The following is a 20016-nucleotide window of genomic DNA, read 5'->3' on the forward strand; positions in this document are numbered from 1 at the left end:
CGCCGCCTGCATTCCACGGTGGCCATCTCTCCCCATAGAGAGGCCGCTGTGGAAACAAAGAAAGAATTGACATGCTGCGTCTTTGATTTCCACGCCGCATGTCAATTTCAGCGCGGCTTGGCCGCGGTGTGTAGACGAGATTTTTGCAGATCTCGTCAACTTTGCTACCTACTCCGGGGATTCCTGGGTGGAATTTCTGTGCAAAAAAGTCCACACAGCCATTCCGCAGCAATTCCACCCTGTGTGAACCCAGCCTAAGGATTCAGAATTCCTTTTCCAAGTCAAGCCTCCAATAATTCTACCATAACTGAGAACATTGCTAGGATATGTTACTGACAGAGCTGTGACTTCATTATCATGATTGACTGCCCCCCCCCCCATGACCAGTCAGTGATGTCATATCCTAGCATTATGTGTGAAGGCTAAAACCTGGTATCTAGGCACTGCTCTCCAATGAAGGTCACATGACAGTAGGATAAAATATCTAAATTCTCTTTTACTAAATAAATTTAACCCTTTCCAATCCAATTTGTATCTGGGTTTTCCTAGGGGGCTTACTCTTTTTCTCCTGTTATACAACGGCGCTATCTGCTGGCTAAAGCCAGTACTGCATGAGGTGACACGTTGGATAGGCTCCGACAGCAGAGAGGCTGGCAATATACAGTAAGAGAACCCTGACAGACGTCTTCAAACATCGGAGCTGTACAGCCTTAAATCATAATGTCTTCAGAAGTCAGACAGTGGATTGGAAGGGGTTAAAATGAGCAAATAGGAGTTTCTGGGTGAAGCCTTTCATCAGTCAAGCTGGATAGAACATCACTCTTGAGGCTGGGGCATATGGACCCCAAACTGCCAGTGGTACCAGGAGTGCGAATAGCTGGAATTTAGAGCACCAGGAGAACTGTTACCAGCAGCACTTTTTGGCCCATATCCACCAGCTCTATGAGTGATGTTCTACTCAGAAAGACTGATGAAGGGGCTTGCGCCGAAACCCGTATCTGCTGGTTTTCAATTTGTTTAATAAAAGAGAATTTGGATAATTTTATCCTACTGTCTTGTGACTTTCATTGGAGAGCAGCGCCAAGATACCAGGTTTTAGCCTTCACATATTCCACTCGACCATCATTGGTGGGTCCATCTGGTTGGCAGCGCCTCCATAGTTTATTTCATTTTACACATATACATTTTTTTCAGCCCATTTTGAGGTTTCTGAGCCCTGGATATCTGTCTGGATCTCAGACCCTTAACATTACTGGGTTTGCTCTACCCTTCCTTTTCTCATATCCTTGCATTAGATCATTTCATATTATGATACATGCTCCACAGTCCAACTTCCTATATGTATGTATTGTTGACTACAAATGCTAAATGAACTCTTCTAGATTCAGCACTGTACATTATTGGGGGATTGTGAGCAATTGCACTGCCCATATTTAGGATATCTGCATGTAGCATCACCTGTTGGACAAGAAGTGTTAGAAGCAAATGGTGATGAAATGGGTTATTAGTAAGTCGAGTCATTTGAGGCACAATATAAGTAGGAACACATGAAGTACCTTGGTTAGTGCGTTAAGTCCTAGAGCGGTGGCTACAGCACCTGTGGTGGCAGAAACATAAGCTGTTCCCAGTTGGCTAAAACAACAAAAGGTAAAAGTGTTTGCAAATGAACGAGAGAAGCAGGAAACCATGTCAATAAATGTCACTAATGAGAGGGAAAGGGATTCTTAGATTAATGCTAAAAACAGTTACTGCCTCAAAATATAGGGCTTTAGTAGCTGCAGATGGATATTGAGCCATTGTAAAACACATAAAAGCTATCTGGAAAATTTTTTATCTTCTCGTATAGATATTTATTAAATACATTTCCTCCACACACTGACTTGGGATTGTCCAAGGACTCCGAATACAGGGGGTTCCCAGGACTTCGAGGTTGAAAGAAAAAAAAAAAATAATAATAATAAATCACCTAAGAAGTGCTGTTCAGCTCATCTCCCCCCAGATACTTGTCTTCAGCATCTCTTCTGGCCGGGAATTGGAAAATCCCCGCCTCCAGGAAGCACTGCCTCTGCTTGGCCGAGCACTCTAACGCTCAGCCAATCAGAGCCAGAGCTCAATGAACCAATTACAGCCATTAATTGGCTGTGATTGATTTTTCGAACACTGGCTCTGATTGATTGGCTGGGCAGGGGCCCTCAGCTAATCAGAGACAGCGCTTTCTGTAGGCGGGGATTTTCCAATCCCCGGCCAGAAGAGATGCTGAAGACCAGTGTCGGGGACCAGGAGAAGACAGGCTGAAGCTGGAAAGCGTTTCCTAGGTGATGTATGTGCTTTTTTTAAATTTTTTTCTGCAGCTAGGGCTTAGTTTATGGCTTTAAGGCCGCCTGCACACGGGCGGAAATCCCGCGGCGGTATTTCCCGCGGGATTTCCGCCACTGAAAGTTTGCATAGGAGTGCATTACAATACGCACTCCTATGCAGACGGCCGCGGTTTGGCTCAGGTCTGCGCATGCGCCGGCTGCGCGGCAGCCGGCACATGACAGAGCCGGGGCCGCCAGGCGCGGGTGAGTACGCGCTCGTCTCTGCAGGCTCTCGGGTCGGGTCCCGCGGCGAGAATTCTCGCTGTCGGATCCGACCCGCTCGTCTACAGGCGGCCTAACAGTAGGATTTCCTACTGTCAAAGTAGCATTGCACCGCACGAAAATCACATTTTTGTGCAATGCGATGCAACAGAGAGGAAGGCTCTATAGGGAAACATGGGCTACAAAACATCGCAAGTATATCGCGAAACCCGTAAGGTTTTTGACTCACAGTGTCGCATGCTACAAAACATTGCAAATGTGAAACAACGCACGGGCTTCACATACATGCGATTTGTAGCACTGTCGCATCACGAGAAAATCACGCGACTTTGTTGCCCATGTGAAACAGGCCTACTAGTCAAATAAAACACACACTTCCTACGTGGCATGAGAAGGAAGTTACGTATGTACATAGATGTATATGAAGACTATTGGAATTTTAGGACAGCCTGTGGCAAAAATACACCTCCCAGTATGCCTTAACAGCCACTGGCTATCACGACATGCTGGCAAATGTACTTTTGCAACAGCTAGAGGGCCGCAAGTTGGAAGTTATTATTTTAAGACTTATTAAAAACAAAAATAAAGGTCTTCTATATTTTTTATGTAAACAAAAATGCTTTTTTTCTTTCTACATCTTCTGTCCATGTCTCTTAAAAAGAGACAACTGCAGGCAAATCCAAAAATATAAGTTCCTCTGGAGTGAAGCATAATTTGCCTGAGATATACTTCCTGGGGTAAAAAAAAAACACAGTTCCTAAAGTGAACCTGTCATGTTGAAAATAGTGTCTGATCTACAGGTAGCATGTTACAGAGCAGGAGGGGCTGAGAAGATTGATATGTAGAGTTTTATAGTAAAAGATTCAGTATAACTTGTATTTTATTCATTTATATCTCTGCACATTCTGATCTTAGAGGTCCAGTGGGCGGTCCTATCAGTGATTGACAGCTGTTTCTACTCGCACAGTCATACACAAACAGCTGTCAATCACTGATAGGACCACCCATTGGACTGTTCAGCCCAGAATGTTCAGAGATATAAATGAATAAAGCACAAGTTATACTGAATCTTTTCCCTTAAAACTATCTATCAGTCTGCTCAGCTCCTCCTGCTCTATAACACTTTTTAGTACAAACACTTTCAGCATTGCAACACCCCTTGAGTATGATATGGGGGTACAACAGGCTAGAAATATGAACAGAAATGCAGTAGAACCCCAACAGAATCATGATTTTCAATTGAAGGTTTTTGACAATATTTTTTAGTAAATAACTATGAATATTAAACGGTGTATTTCAATTACTGCTCTCCTTTTCTTCCATCCCATGTTAAATTGTACTATTTTTGAAAATAAAGACTACAATGTTCATGTAACATGTTATTGTATTACAGGAGGCTATAAGCAGTAATGACGGATGTATGGAGGCTGGGTACCTAGTACTGACCCATGATATTAATAGCAAGGAACTGCATATTTAGGAATGAGTGTGTTAGAAAATGGTTAGAAGAAGTAGTACTATCAATGTACACCTCTCCACTGTGCTTATTCCATTCCTTATGGTGTGCAAGGCTACCAGCAATTTTTCAGGACCATGCTTCTGGTGAACAAAGGAAAACAAAATATGTAGTTTATGGTGAATGCAAAATCCTTGAATTTATGTTGAAGATACATGCAGAATAACGACCAAAAGTATTTAACCAGTCATATAGTCTCAAACAAATGTTCTTATCATAGAAGAAATGTTTATAGCGATCTCTAATTTTTTGGTTCCCAGAACACTTGTCCGAGGACACCTAAGAGCAGGTACACGATCTCTACCTACTCCTGACAGTAGTCAAAATTAAAAGGGTTGGCCGGTTAATGGACAACATCCCTTCAGTAGGGTTGACTGTAGTAAAATAACAAACAGGGCTATACTTCAACTGCTGTCAGGATCCAACGCTGTAGCCCTGGCGTTTGTTGCAACATCTGATGTCACCTAAAGTCAGGTGATTGCTGCAGCATCAGCGCTTGTTCTCCTGGCATTGGTGCTCACATCCTGAATGCGATACTGCAGCCTCTGGCTGGCTGGCCGGTCACTTGACATCAACTGCTGCAATAAACACCAGGACCACAGTGCTGGAATCTGACGGCGGTGGAGGGGTAAGCCTTGTTGAAAAATTGTTGTCCAGTAACTGGACAACCCCTTTAATTCCAAGCTACTGTAAACTACACATGTACTGGCGGAGTACTTCCATGACCACATGGTACTAAATTTTGGGGAGTAAAAAAAGGTTTTGTAGACTAGCAAGGAACTACTTTAGATAAAGATATCTCCACCGATGCCAGGTAAGGCTACATTCACACCGGCGAGAATCTCGCACGAGTTTTGTGCGTTGCGAGACGCATGAATATGAACTCCATTCTTTTGAATGGACTTATTTACATGAGCAATTTTATCCCTTTGCAGCAATGCGGTCCCTCGGAACGCCCTGGCCAATGTTTCTAATGGGACCTTAAAGGACATGCGATGTTTCCCATTGAAATCAATGGGAAACACATTCCTCTAGAGAGCATGAAACGCGCGCCTGAGGACCGCAAATTAACAGAGGAGTTTTTGAAGAAAAACGCACGCTGGAAAGCGCGATATCAGGCCAAGTTTCTCATCGCCCGTGTGAATGTAGCCTAATGGAGATCTCTGATCTAACATAACACAAGACATTTACTACATCGCAAGGAACCTCCAGGCTTTATGTGAAATGCTTAACCCACCGCAGGCCTTCTGTCGTTTACACCATAAATGTCATTTTTCTGAACGGGGACTATATTTTTTTTCGAAGAAAACCCTCATTACATTGTAAAACCCTCGGTTTATCAGACAATATAATGACAACAATCCCTTCAGCCTGGTGTGTTTCTGACACAAGGTCATTCATCTCCTCCGTGCACATGGCTGGACTCCAAACCACTACTGGCATGGTAATGAGGCAGCCAGCGCGGAGGCTGCTGGCACCCGGCCACGGTTTCTACGTCCTCCTACCTTCCAGTGATGGGCGCATCCCCACTTCGATTTGTGTAGTTAACAATGGCATTAAAAGACTGGTTAATCCACTGCCAAAAGATCACGGCGGATGTTGTCCTAAGAATAGAAAACAGTATTGTAAAGCCTTTATTTGACATGGCTTACAGGCAGCAGCTCTAAAGGCTAAACAAGAACATCTGGGAGCCGGCTGCAGTCATATATGGAATTTCCGCTGATTTCTCTGGCAGATGCACACACATATTGTCTGCCTTGCTGGTTACATTTGCTCCAGCTGATATTTGGATGGCTCTTAAAATGTACCAATCATTTTGTCAACTCAAAGACCATCAACTATACACAAACAAATAATTACATGGGAAATACATAATAATAAGCACAGAACACAAAAATCAAGATCGGAACAAGAAGGGTCATCATTCTTCTATACTGATGTCCCTCAGATCCACTGGCTTGGGATGTTCTTCTCAGCTGTCCAGTGCAATTTTTATTAACTACCTAATGCATCATGTGAACAGTGCTGGCCAATCGGAGAACAGGTGCAATGCATTGTGGGTATTAGGTAGTCTAAAGATAATGTTGGCCATCCTGAAGAGCTGAAAAAGAGACCTGGAAGGATCAGAGGTGCATCAGCACAGAAGACCAACAAGTAGGTAATGTAACGGACCTCTACAATACCAGGACTATATGGAGGGTCGCTTTAAGACTTGATGATGCAACGTGATCTTAGGACAGCAAGTTCTAGAGCAAGGAGCCGAGTAGAATTATTCATGGTTTGTTAAAACTTGTATTTACTTGTTTTCAATATGTTTATTTACTATTGCGATTTGTCTCTCCCAGCGATGCTGCAGGAAAAAAAAAATCGCGGCATGCTCTATTTTTCAACGTGTCCGCAGACATCTCGCCTATTGATTCCGATAACGGAGACAAAAAATTGTATGTCACTCACATCGCGTTCACATAAGAGTGCAATGACATTTTTACTTTTTCCTATTGAAAATACACGCAATTGTCATCCACATGAAAAACGTGTGAGAAACTGCATATTCAGCAATGTAATGCGAGTTACTCGTTAATCGCAACACATTTCCTGGGAATATATTGTAATTTGACAAGCCAGATAATCGTTCTGATCAGACTGATCTTGTACTTGCCCGTGTGAATGCACCCTTATGAGGAGAGAGTGTCATAGAGAAGGAAACCCAAGAAATAACCTGATTCAATCCTGCAGGCTTGTAAACAGAGTCTGGGAAAAACTGTGTGTACTTTGTAAGTTTTTGCCGGATGATTGCCAGTAAAGGATTTGACCCACATTTTTCCTTCTTGAATGGATAAACTAAGACTTGGGGATTATAGTTAATTGTAAACCTAACTGGAGCAACCAGTGTCAGGCAGCTGCTGCCAAGACAAATTGGACCATGGGGGGCATCAAAAGAGGTCATGGGGCACATGACAAAAAACATTGATCTTTCTCTTTACAAGTAACTGGGCAGGCCACACAGGGAATATTGTGGACAGTTTTTGTACACTGGTACTAAAGAAGGACCTATCAGAGCTAGAACCAGGTACAAAGGCAGACAACCAAAGTAATAGATGGAATAGGTGACTACAATACCCAGAGAGATGGTCAAAATTGGGATTATTTATTTTAGTATAAAGACTGCTGAGGGGCGACCTAATAACTATATATAAATATATCCGGGAACAATACAGAGATCTCTCTCCTGATCTGTTTATACCCAGGACTGTGACTGTAAGGCCTCATGTCCACGGGGAAAATCAGGCCCGTCGCGGATTCTCCATGCAGAATCCCGCAGCGGGTCCCTCCTTTCCTGCGGACATGAGGCTAAAAAAAAAAAAAAAGATTAAACTTACCTGTCCGGACGCTGCGGATCTTCCCTCCGTCGCGGTCGGATCTTTTTTCTTCGGCCCGGCGGATGTGCTAGGCACGCCGGCAGCGTGCCGCGCGCACGCGCCAGGCACTCCATTTCTTTTTAAACTCCTGCTCTCCCGCGCTACCGCGACGGAGAGCAGAAATTCAGGTAGGGTGTTCCGCTGTTCCAGACGGCTTCCATAGGCGTCAACAGAAGCCTGCAGGAGCCGTCCCCGCGGGAGACCTGATGGACATGGTTTTTTTGACCTTACATACTATGTTGTTTTGACAGAAGTGAGAAATATTATCTGAAATTGGGAGAAAAAGACTTTTTACACTAACTACGCATGTACATTTTAGATTAATGTGAACCTTGAGCCACAGTAAAGTTTGTTTTTAGGTTGGAGCAGCTCCTGAAAAACAGCTGATTCGGCAAAAGGAAGTTGTGGTAAGCCAAATATTTGCCCTACAGTGAACCCTTACAGAGGAAACAAGCGTATCTTATAAATAGGACAATCCCTTTAACATGAGACATCAGAGAGACATGTCCCTGGAGAACACCATAAATAATACTCTAATTATTGACACATTTTTTTTTTTTAAATAGGGTTTTCCCACTATTTAAAATTGCTCCACAACCACTCTATCCTTCCTGGTTGCTGCTGACCTTTACACATGACTGGCTATAGAACCGTGGTGGCGAACCTGTGGCACACATACCGGAGGGGGGCACACAAAGCCCCATCTGCTGGCACGCGCGCAGTCAGCTGCTCACCACGATAGTGATTATCGGACGAGGTGACGTCAGTGTGTGCACCTGGGATCCTCCTCCCCTGACCTCTCCTCCTAAGGACCCCTGTCCATGGCGGAGGTGGAATATCACTAGCAATATTCTGCCGCGTTGGAGGAGGGGGGAGCACTGACAGGTCTCCGTGATGAGACTATCTAATAGATAGGCTCACTGCAGAGCACCGCAGCAAAGCGCAGCATGCCACGATTTTAGTTAGCCTATGGAAAGCTTTTCATAGTGTGATATCACGCTATGAGAATCGCCCGTGGGCAGGCAGCCTTAGTTCCGCAGGAGAGGACAAGGGAGGAAATGTTCCGGGTTCACACACTGCCGTCAGAGTGCACCTGGGATCAGCGCTGGAAGAGGAGCTGTCTAAAAGGAGGAGGTAAGTATATGATTTGGGAAGGGGAGGGGGGCTATTATTACTGGGGTTAATACTACTACTGGGGCTAATGTGGGGTTATAACTATTGAGAGGGTTAATATTAGTGGGGGTCACTGTGGGGTTAAAATTATTACTGGGGGGGTTGATATTACTGGGACTACTGTGGAGTTAATATTATGACGGGCTACTGTGGGGTTAATATTATTACTGAGGGGGTTAATATTATGACTGGGGCTACTGTGGGGTTATTATTACTACAGCGAGGGTTAATATTACTTGGGGATACTGTGGAGCTAATATTACTACTGGGGCTACCATGGGGTTAACATAACTAACGGGGCTACTGTGGGGTTAATATTACTACAGAGACTGTTAATACTACTGGGGCCACTGTGGCGGGTCACTTACTATTGGGGCCACTGTGGGGATCACTATTGCTACAGAGAGGATTAACACTATTGGGGCCACTGTGGGGTGAATATTACCACTAGGGTTACTATGGGGTTAATATTATTACTGGAGCTACTGTGGTGATAATATTACTACTGTGGCTACTGTGGTGTTAATATTACTACAGAGAAGGTTAATACTACTGGGCCCACTGTGGGGGTCACTATTGCTACTGGGCCCACTGTGGGGGTCACTATTAACTACTGGGGCCGCCGTGGGGGTCGCTATTACTACTGGGGCCACTGTGGAGGTCACTATTACTACTGGGGTCACTGTGGGGGACACTTACTACTGAGGCTGATATCAGGGACACTCTTACTAGTGAGGCCACTCTGCACATGGCAGCATCCCTTAGGTTATGTTTACATGTGGCAGAAATGCTGTGGAGTGTCCACAGGAAATCAACCGCATACCCGCAGCTGATTTCATACTATGCGTCGCTCCCCTTACCTGCTCTGAAGGCTTCCTGCCGCCAACGCCCCCCTGGATTCTGGTTTCCAGCGGCCTAGTCAGGTGCAACGTCACTGGACTGGTGAGGCCACTACAGGCTGCTGGGAACCAAAAGCCGGGGAGTGCTGACAGCGGGAAGCCTACTGAGGAGGTAAGGGGGAACACTGCATAGTATACAGCCGATTTCCAGTCAAAATCTGCACCAATGGTACTCCAGTAGGCAAACAGGCAAACAGCATTCCTCCCTCTCTATTTTGAAGCGGCCCTGTCCTTTTTATAATAACGGAGGTAAAAACCATGTCGTGCTAAGCCCCGCCCCCTGACGTGTTGGCACTTTGCTATAAATGAGTTTTTGGTTGCAGTTTGGGCACTCAGGTCTCTAAAAGGTTCGCCATCACTGCTGTAGAAGGTCACCGATGCGGCCAGTCAGCAAGCAGGAAGGACAGAGTGGTTGTGAAGTGACTGTCCCCTTTACAGTTCTGAGAATAACAAAGTCCTAGGCAGCGGAGTATCCATTTAAAACAGCATTTATTCATTCGGAATAAAAAGTTACAGACGGCAAGGTTTTGCCTCAGATGACCTTTGTCAAGCCTCATTGTGTTCTATGAAGCTTGACAAAGGTCGTGTGAGGCCAAAAAGTTGCCATCTGTAGCCTCTTTATGAAGAATGAATAAGCGCTAGGGTTTATATGAATGCTCCGCTGCCTTGGACTTTGCTTTTCATGTGATAAAAAAGTGATCCAGTAGAAATATCACGGCAAGTTTAGCATGAAGGGCGTCCAGTTGGTAGATGGGACTTATATCACTGGTCACAACTGTGAAAAAAACAAGAGGATTTGGGGATTTTAAAAAGAGAACGTAGATTTTTGTGTACGCACCATAAAATTTGTTTCTCGTTTCGTTCATTGAGGGACACAGCTTGACCGTGGGTATATAGCAACGGCTGATTGGAGGTGGACACCAAGTAGAACAAAAGAATTGGCTCCTCTCACTTGCTATATACCCTCTGCAGGCACTCAGCTAATCAGTTTGTACGCAAGAAGTAGGAGTGCCCCGCTGTTACAAAAAAGTAGTGCTTAAAATAACTTAGGAGAGCGTCAATGCACCATAAACAAGGAGTCACCCCGACCAAGGGAAGAAAGCAAGGCATGACAAGAAAACCAAAGAACGAACCCCGCTAGTGAATGAAATGAGAAAAAGATTTTACGGTGAGTACACAAAAATCTAGGTTTGTCATTCGTGTCATTGGGGGAAACAGCTTGACCGTGGGACGTTCTAGAGCAGTCACCCGGGGTGGGAAACATCTGCCTGAGATTCCTCAGAATGCTCCCTGGCATCTGTAAGACTGATCGGCCACAGGAGGCGTCGGCAGACGCAAAGGTTTGCACCTGGTAAAACTTAGAAAAGGTGTGCAGCGACGACTAGGTCATGGCTTTACAAATCATATCTGCAGAGGCCCCATTCCACATTGCCTATGAGGCCCGTAATGTCCGGGTGAAGTGAGCCATGACATGGCCAGGTGGAGCCTCCCCCTTGGCCCGATATGCCTCCACCACTGTAGAGCATATCCAAAGAAATATGGCCCCCTTGGACATGGCGAGACCATGAAGTACCTTCTGAGGACTGAGGACCCGGCCTGCGGAGCAAGGGAAAACTCGGCCTCCTATGTTGTGGGACCCTCAACTTTCTAGGCCTATGCTGAGGGAGCAGAGAACTCCTGCCCCTAGTAGCCTCCGAGATAATTTCCAGCCTGGACCCGGCAAACGGTAGCTTAATTTATCATCAGCCTCCCAGGACTTCAGCTAGAGAGTCCGTTGCGATGCAACTGAGGTTGCTGAAATGTGGGACAGGAGCCTAGCGCTGTCCAAGGAGGCCTCGCAGATGAACTCTCTTGCCTGACTAATCAGGTCTGCCAGAGAACTCAGCTCTTCTACCAAACTCGACCATAGGTCCCTGCGTATAAACCCCGCCCACTCAGTTGAGGCCTTACCCACCGGCCGACCCTGCCGCTTCAAACGAAGCTTTAACCACTAAATCAATTTTCCGGTCCCGAGGCAGAAGAGCGACAGAGTACCTACTCACCACCATGCATGGACGCTGTCCTGAAGTGCTCATGTCCCCCGGGCACTGGAGGACCGACTCTTGGACCCAGGCAACATCAGGGATGCAAGAGAGACCTGGACACGGCTGTTGTGTGCACCCCCTGGCAGACGTGGGCGATGCGACCGCACGCCAAGAGACCCAGACCTCCCTCTTCCCACATAGCAGGTGGGAGGAAGGAGTCAGAAAAAAAGGAGGAGCAGGCAGGGGCCGATCACAGGAAAGAGCCCATGCCAGTGGTGTGGATAGGGCCAGGAAGTGAGAGGTTTTTTTTTATTTTTTCTTTATACACTTACCTTCCTTCTTCCTGGCCTCCAGCAGGGTCCCCCAGCCTGCTCCCCATACCCCACAGGGAGGGGAGAGGCAGCTCCACCGGGGGCCTTATGGCTGGCGGACCACGAGCTGGACCCCAGCCGTGCCACTTTTTTCTTCTTCAGGTAGGGCAGACAACGGACTGCAATGTCTGGCCATTCGCCCTCCTACGTGGGGTAGATCGGAGAGTAACACTGCTCTGTTGACCTGCAAAGCGGCCCGGTAGAACCACTGTTCGCTTGACCCTCTCCTACAGACTCTAAGCTAAAAACTGATTAGTAGAGATGAGCGAGCACGCTCGGTAAAGGCAGTTACTCAAGCGAGCATCGCTCTTCTCGAGTAACTGCATACTCGTCCAAGCAAATGCAGGGGGGGGGGGGGGGGGGGGGAGTCTAGTTTTATACCCAAGTATTATAGCTCAGCCCCATTGATCAGAATAGAGCAGAGCAGCAGGTCCAGAAACAACTGCGGCATTGAAGAGAGGAAAAAAAAAAAGAAATAATTTCTTTAATCTCAGACAACCACTTTAAAAGGAACCTCTTACACAATGGTTTTTGGAAAGTGGCCTAATTTACAGGGGTTGGGTGGAATATTGAAAAAAATGTAATGAGGTCATGAAAAGCTATAAAACAACAAAATAAGATATAATTACCAGTTTGATCCTCCACCTGTCCAGCACTGCTGTCCCCTGGGCTTTATTTAGATGACTGCAGCAGTGATATGCCCGTATACACACACATATGACCACTGCAACCAATCACTGGCCTCAGTAGTGTATGGGGCACCAAACCACTGAGGCTATCAATTGGCAGCAGTTGTCACATGCATATACACACAGAGCTCACCACTTAACCCTTTCCAATCCACTGTCTGACGTCTAAAGACATTACGACTTAACGCTGTACAGCTCCGATGTTGGAAGACATCTGTCGGGGTTCTCTTACTGTATTTTGCCAGTCTGTCTGCTGTCGGAGCCTTTCCAACGTGTCACCTCATGCAGTACTGGCTTTCGCCAGCATTTAGCGCCATTGTATAATAGTAGAAAAAGAGTAAACCCCCTAGGAAAACCTGGATACAAATTGGATTGGAAAGGGTTAAATCGTGTAAAGAAAGGCTGGCGAGGAGGATCAATATATATTTTTTTTATTCGGTTATTGGAAATTTTCTCAATATCTCAGACAACCAACTTAATGACATCTGCAAAATTCTTCAGCAGAATAGAAGAATATTAATGCTTTCTAAAACTTGCTGAGTATCACGAAATACTTTTTGGTACTCTATTGGTACCATTTTGGAGTACATATGACTGATTGCTTTTTACTACATTTTTTTCTTGGAGATGGGGTGAGCGAAAAAATACACAACAGAATTGCGTTGTTTTTTTTTTAAATTTCTGATGACGGTTCACTGTGCGGGGTAAATAACACATTACTTTGATAGTTCAGACTTATGGATGCAGTGATAACAAGTACATTTTTATTTTTTAGTTTAATTTATTATATTATAAATATGGCAATAATTTTTTGCCTTTTTTTACACTTTTATTACCTTTTATTTTTTTTTTATTAATAAAACTTTTTAAAACTGATTTTTATATCTTTTTTTAGTCCCTATAGAGGACAAGAACTTGTGATGGTTTGATCACTCCTGCAGTATGATGTAATACCATAGTATTACATTATACCGTGATCTGACAGGCAGTCTATTAAGCTACACCACAGGCAACCTGCGATGGCAGTACTGGGGGCTTTCCGAAGGCCATCTCTGGCTGACATGGTGATCAAACAGCAATGTCATTGCGGGGGGTTTGGGGTGGGGCATTTAGGACCCCCAACTCCGATCGAGGCACCTAAAGGGTTAACAGCCACGATCAGTGGGAGTGCTAATCGCAGCTATTGTGCGCAGGTGGCGAATGGGCATATCTGACCCAGGTTCACACTGCCTGAAGGTTGGGGAGCATGAAGCTAAGGATTCCCAGTGACCAGCTCAGTAGAGGCATTTCCTTATAGTCATAAACATCATTTTTTTTATACTCTTACCTGTAAAATGTCATCATGCATCCGGTGATCGTCATATTCATTGGTACCTGAGCTGACATCCTTCCAATAAGAATCATCTTTTCCCCCGTATCCGGGTGGAAGGCAGAGTCATACACGTACTTTGCTCTCCATAGTTCATCTTCTGAGAGTCCGGGCTGCACAATTCCATTTCTACAATGACAGAACACGCAGGCGACTTTTATACCAGCTCTTATGTATTGTTCTTGGTTGTCACAATGAAACATGTGAGTCTTGTTATGGCTCATTCATAGACAGGGTAAGGCTAACTGCACATGCTTACTGACCTCCCGAAATACTGTTCAGGCACTGATAAGATATAGTAGCAAACGCAGCTGGCATCTAATGCTGCAATATCAGCCTGTCTATATTCACAGTGCATGTAGGGGTCATGCAGGTACTTGAAGAAATCCAGAAAGCAAAGTCATTAAAGGGATCTTACTACAATACATATTCATGTCCAACAACGGAGATTAGTAGGTATCTGACCATTAGACCCATATCGACCTGCCAGCTTTTATTTTATGTACAGCACACACTTATAGGGTTCACAACCCACCGGGTCGCCATCCCTATCCTACTTAGGGCGTCTAGAGGACGTCCTTCCCTGTCAGACCTTGTGACGGGGCCCAGTCTGCGCTCCTAGTTCCTGATGCAGCCTCCCTCTACAACTTTCAGCCAACTTCCCCAGCTTCCAGCTAGGCTCTCAGCCTGGGACTGAATGTGTCTGGAGATTTTAGCTCCTCTAGACACAGCAGTCCATCTGTCCCTGCTGATTAGCATACCTTCCTGTAGACAGAAGGCCTGGTTACAGCCCCCTGCAGGCCATTCTGTGTACTGCCTTGTCACAGTAGATATTACTGTTCCATAAGTATTATAGTGCCTCCTGCTGTCCTTTTTATTTCATTTTCAGAACATCCACTTAAAAACAGAATCTGTCATTAATTCTGCGGCTATTAAACTGCCTACACCAAATACACCGATAAAACATTGACACGGTAAACTATTTCAAACTTATTTTCTTAAGCAGAACCCTCGTCTTGGTATCGGTGCGGTTTCCGCTTGTACATTAAAAATCGCAGCATGCTCCATTTTACTGCAGTTGTCGCACGGACGGCTTCTATTAAAGTCAATGGAAGCCGTCCGAAATTGCCACTGTGGACAGGCCGTGGATTCCGCGGGAAAAGCAGGAGTTTGACAAAAGTAAATCTGTACTGTGCATGTCCGACAGCGAGCCGTGCGAACCATCTGCAGCACAGGTGAAGAAACAGAATGGCAGGTACGCGCGGATGCCACTGCCGCCAGGGTCGGATTCCGCATGTGGATTTCGACCCGCCCATGGACATGAAGCCTTAATTGTACGATTTTATCGGAGGCTATTTTGTGTTTTAAAGACTAAGCAACTTTCATGAATGCATTGCACGAGCCTAAACTCGTTGCCCTGGTCCTATTAGGGCTTGTTTTTCTTTTGGGACGAATTGTATTGTTTAATGGCACCTCTCTGGGGTACATAGAATGTGTTGTGTAACTTTTATGACATTTTTTTTTTGGGGGTGGGGGGGGGGGAGATGCAAGAAACATTCAGAAATTTCGTAATTGTTTTTGAGTTTTGTTTTTACAGCGTCCACCACTCGACAAAAATAACATGATAATTTTCTTATGTGGATCAGAGTGATTACTGCGATAACAGGTTTATTATAGTTTTTTTTATTTTACTACTTTTGCACAAAAAAAAAAAAATCTGCAAAAAACCCCAACTATTCTGGCATTAGCGGCCTGATCAATTGCGGCGCCGCTGGTCTGGTGAGGCCACTATATGCGGCTTGGGAACCAGAATCCAGGAAGCGCTGACAGCTGGAAGCTGGAGTTGATGGGGAGTTGATGGGGAGCGCCACATAGTATGAAATCAGCTGCAGGTACGCAGCTGATTTCCAGTCAAAAGCAACATCAATGGTACTCCAGGGCTGCAGCTAAAAAAAATAAGACAAGGGGCGCTCCTCCCTGTCTATTTTGAAATGGCCCTTTTTTCTTTAGAATGACGGAGGTCAAAATCATATGTCATGATAAGCCCCGCCCCCTGACATGTTGGCACTTATAAGTGGGTTTTGGGTTGCAGTTTGGGCACTCGGTCTCTAAAAGGTTCGCCATCACTGCTGTAGGGTATAGCAAATACTTGTTGGCATTTGCTTCTCAGAAGACTTGGGTCCTCCGCAACCGTAAGAACTTCTGGAGACTGCAGGATCCATGTGCTCTAGGGTCTCAAGTTCTAACAAGATATTGACAAAATTTCTATGCATTACCTGCACCTCCTATGTTACACAATAGTAAAGTATATGGCCATTTTTTTGTCTTTAAAGTTTCTATGCAGGCAAGATAAGTGCTTGACACCAATATGGAAATATACAGGGGCGGCCTGGCAGCAGCTCTGCTGTCATTGTTCACCTTATAGAATCATAGAATGGTAGAGTTGGAAGGGACCTCCAGGATCATCGGGTCCAACCCCCTACTCAGTGCAGGATCACTACATCATCCCAGACAGATGTCTGTACAGCCTTTGTTGGAAGACTTCCATTGAAGGAGAACTCACCACCTCCAGTGGTAACCTGTTCCACTCATTGATCCCCCTCACTGTCTAATATCTAATCTGTGTCTCCTCCCTTTCAGTTTCATCCCATTGCTTCTAGTCTTTCCTTGTGCAAATGAGAATAGGGCTGATCCCTCTGCACTGTGACAGTCCTTCAGATATTTCTAGACTGCTATTAAGTCTCCTCTCAGCCTTCTCTTCTGCAAGCTAAACATTCCCAGATCCTTTAATTATTCTTCATAGCGAAATTAAATTTCATGGTTATTTTTTTTTTAACAAACTAAGGCTGTCTGCAGACTGCCGGGTCGGATCCCGCTCCAAGAATTCTCGCAGCAGGATCCGACCTGCGCCCCTGCAGCTCCCGCGTCTCCTCCGCTCTTCTATGTGCTGGCTGCCGGCCAGCCTGCGCATGCGCAGAGCGGAGCTGGCGCGTCCTTAGTGACGTTTCTGTGCGGGCCTCCGCGAAACCCGCACAGAAATAGAACATGCCGCGATTTGTTTTCCGCGCGTGTTTTCACGCGAACAAATCCTGGCTGTGTGCATAGGATTGCGTTATGTAATGCAATCCCATGGCAGCGGGAAGGGCGGAAATTGTGCAGGAAATCCCGCCACAGAATTTCCGCCCATCTGGAGGAGGTCTTAGTTAATGGAATTTCCTACATCAGTCTTACAGTAGATCCTCTTATACCATTGTATGCAAGTCGGTACTTTTGGATGATACGTACTGCTTATTTAGGGTTTTCAGCGTTTGCTGCAGTTTACCTCTACCCTATTAGGGCTCCCTCACATGAGCGTGTGGTGCCAGCGTATTACACGTGTGGGTTTTGCACACGAAATACTCTGTACAAATCTGCCATAGGCTCCCATGGTGCTGTTCGAACATATTGTGCAAAATGTGCATGCAAGATTGCAGCATGTTCTATTTTGTCCCGTATTACACGTACACACACGCTAATATATGTAGCGAATTGCGCTCCTGTGAGGCTGCCCTTTGGGTACAGCAATGATCAGTGACTGCAGTGTCAACAAATCTACTTCCTGCCATACCAAAGACTCGGACTGCTGCCCTATCCCTACACCATGCTTTACACTGCAGGTGGTCGGTGAATGAGAAAAACATTTCCAGTGTAGCAAGAATAGAATGATTAGAAACTAAGAATAACTAAAGCAGAAAATTGGTATAAAGGTGAAGATGGAGGAGCCCCAGTAATGGTGGAGCCTGGAGGTCCGCTTCTACCCTGCACAGGAATGAGAGGACAATGATAGCCGGAGAACCCAATGTTAATAAGTAACACTGGCAGATTCCTTCCATTCATATAAACTACACTGCTGGCAGCCTGGTCATTGCAGGTAACAAAGCAAACAAATGAAGATGTGACAAACATGTTTTCTTTATAGCTTTACACAATGATAGCAGGTTATCACTTGGCTCCTAGTGGTGAAACATTAACCCTCGCTGACAGTGCATCGGAGGTAGAGCTTCCACAAAAGAGTAATGTTACTGTGAAAGTAGAACAAAATTATATTAAAAGGGGTTTTCCGGGTTTTGACAACGGATAACCTACCTATCCTATGGACAGGTCGTTACCAGTTGATTGACGAGGATCTGCCCACTATGGATCCCCACTTCTAGCTGATCATCTGACCCGCTGTCAGTGCAGTAGGGCTTGACGTTGTTATGGCTGGTCGGGGCTCAAAGTGTCAAAGCGGCTTGATTCCCACTGATATCAATGCGATCACTGCGCTTCTATTACATTCTGATCACAACTCCCACGGATTTCAGTGGGAGTTAAGCCACAAGGACGCTTCTGGCGATGGCAACAGTTGACCGGTGAGGATCCTAAATGGCAGATCCTCACCAATCAATTAGTGATTGCCGGTATTAGCGTATCTTGATGCCACCAGGAAGTCCTGGTGGAGTCAAGATTCACAGGGGGGTGACGCCCCCTGTACCTGATTGGATAAAGAGCAGGCTGGGCTGTAGGTCCTGGAAGGCCACTAAAAGTAGCTAAAACCTGCATACTGCAGCCCCCGGAGCAGCAGCTGCTGCAAAGGGGCTTGTTCGCTAAGAACCCAGAACCCCCCTGAGTAAGAAGCAGCTGCTCGTGGCCCCATACTGCTGCCCCCCAAGAGGGCCCCCCCGCCTGTCACAGCCGATGTCATTTTCACGCCCATGCGGGGAGCCCTACAGGGCCGCCGGCAGACACAGTGGGAGCTGCAGAAACACAGGGCTGCCCCGCCTGAGAAGGGGCGACCGATCCACTCCCCCACCTTTCACATGTGTGCTGTAGCAGGGAGGCCACATGACCGCTTGGAGAGACAGTGAAAGCCGGCGCCCGCATAGTCCTGAAGCACACGCTGGCCCCGCTCGCTAAGCGCCCACCGCTTCACAACAAGCGTCCAGGAGGACACCTGCGATGACACTGCACACAACGTACCCAACGTCTTCTGGGGACTGCCAAATGCACCGCGCATCCCGAAGCGACGGAAGGCTACAGCTGCTGGAAAGTTACACTGAGCTGGGTAAGACACACACAGAGGTCTCCTCACTTATATGCTATGCCGCTTCAGCCACTCAGCCATTCCACCAGGTTGCAGGACCTTTACCTATGGCGCCAATCGGGAGTTGGGGGTGTGAGAGGGGTGTCTGACCCCTAGCTTCCAGTGGCGTCAAGATACACTAATACCGTGATTGCCTACCTAGAGGATAGGTCATCAGTTTTAAAAGCCTGGAATACCCCTTAAAGAATTTACATTAATACAGAGCCAAAACATAGGTGAGTGCAATATAATATAATATACGTCTTGGGCTATGATCACATAATTGAAATTTTTCTAACGCGTATTTCTATGAAACACTCTGGCAGAAATCTTACTTTAGACTATGATGCAGATTTCCATCCAAATGAACGGTACCCTTTTGACCACGGATCTGATGCAGAATGAACATGGCCTTAAAGGGAACCGGTCAAGGGCTTTATGGTTCGCTGGCTATGAGCTACACAATGTAGTGAAAGACATGCTGATTTCAGCGGTCTGTCATGTATACCAATCCATTCAGCAAAGTTCTACAAGTGAACACTGCCGGGTCCAAGACGAGTCCAATGATACTCACTGATATTCATGCATTCACGCTCCTAATTAATAGAGTGATGATTACACCTGCGCACCACAGCTCCTTTTATTTCAACTTAGCTATCTCCAGCATTCCCAGTGAAATGAATGGAGTAGCAGTGCGCACATATGACCATCACTCTGTTCATGCAAGGATCTTCTAGACCCCAGTTCTTGTAAGTCCCAGTGGTCAAATGCCAAAGGATCAGATAGTTATCCCCCATGCTGTGGATTGTGAATAACTTCATTTCCTGGTACAACCCCTTTAAGGGCTTGTACACATAAGTCCAGCCATCCTGTCAT

At 45.8% G+C, this 20016-nt stretch overlaps 1 protein-coding gene across 4 annotated transcripts in view; it reads right to left on the bottom strand.

Moving 5' to 3' along the window:
- SFXN1 (sideroflexin 1) overlaps positions 1-20016 on the bottom strand; it is a 47093-nt gene that overhangs the window by 9496 nt on the left and 17581 nt on the right. For all 4 annotated transcript variants that reach the window (XM_066591269.1, XM_066591270.1, XM_066591268.1 and 1 more), the window contains exons 3-5: positions 13998-14168; positions 5601-5699; positions 1557-1632 (exon numbers count right to left, since the gene is read on the bottom strand). In XM_066591269.1, the coding sequence (XP_066447366.1) occupies positions 1557-1632; positions 5601-5699; positions 13998-14168 (346 nt within the window). The remainder of the gene's footprint in view (positions 1-1556; positions 1633-5600; positions 5700-13997; positions 14169-20016) is intronic.

This window comes from Eleutherodactylus coqui, chromosome 2, assembly GCF_035609145.1.
Source record: "Eleutherodactylus coqui strain aEleCoq1 chromosome 2, aEleCoq1.hap1, whole genome shotgun sequence".
Classification (NCBI taxonomy): domain Eukaryota; kingdom Metazoa; phylum Chordata; class Amphibia; order Anura; family Eleutherodactylidae; genus Eleutherodactylus; species Eleutherodactylus coqui.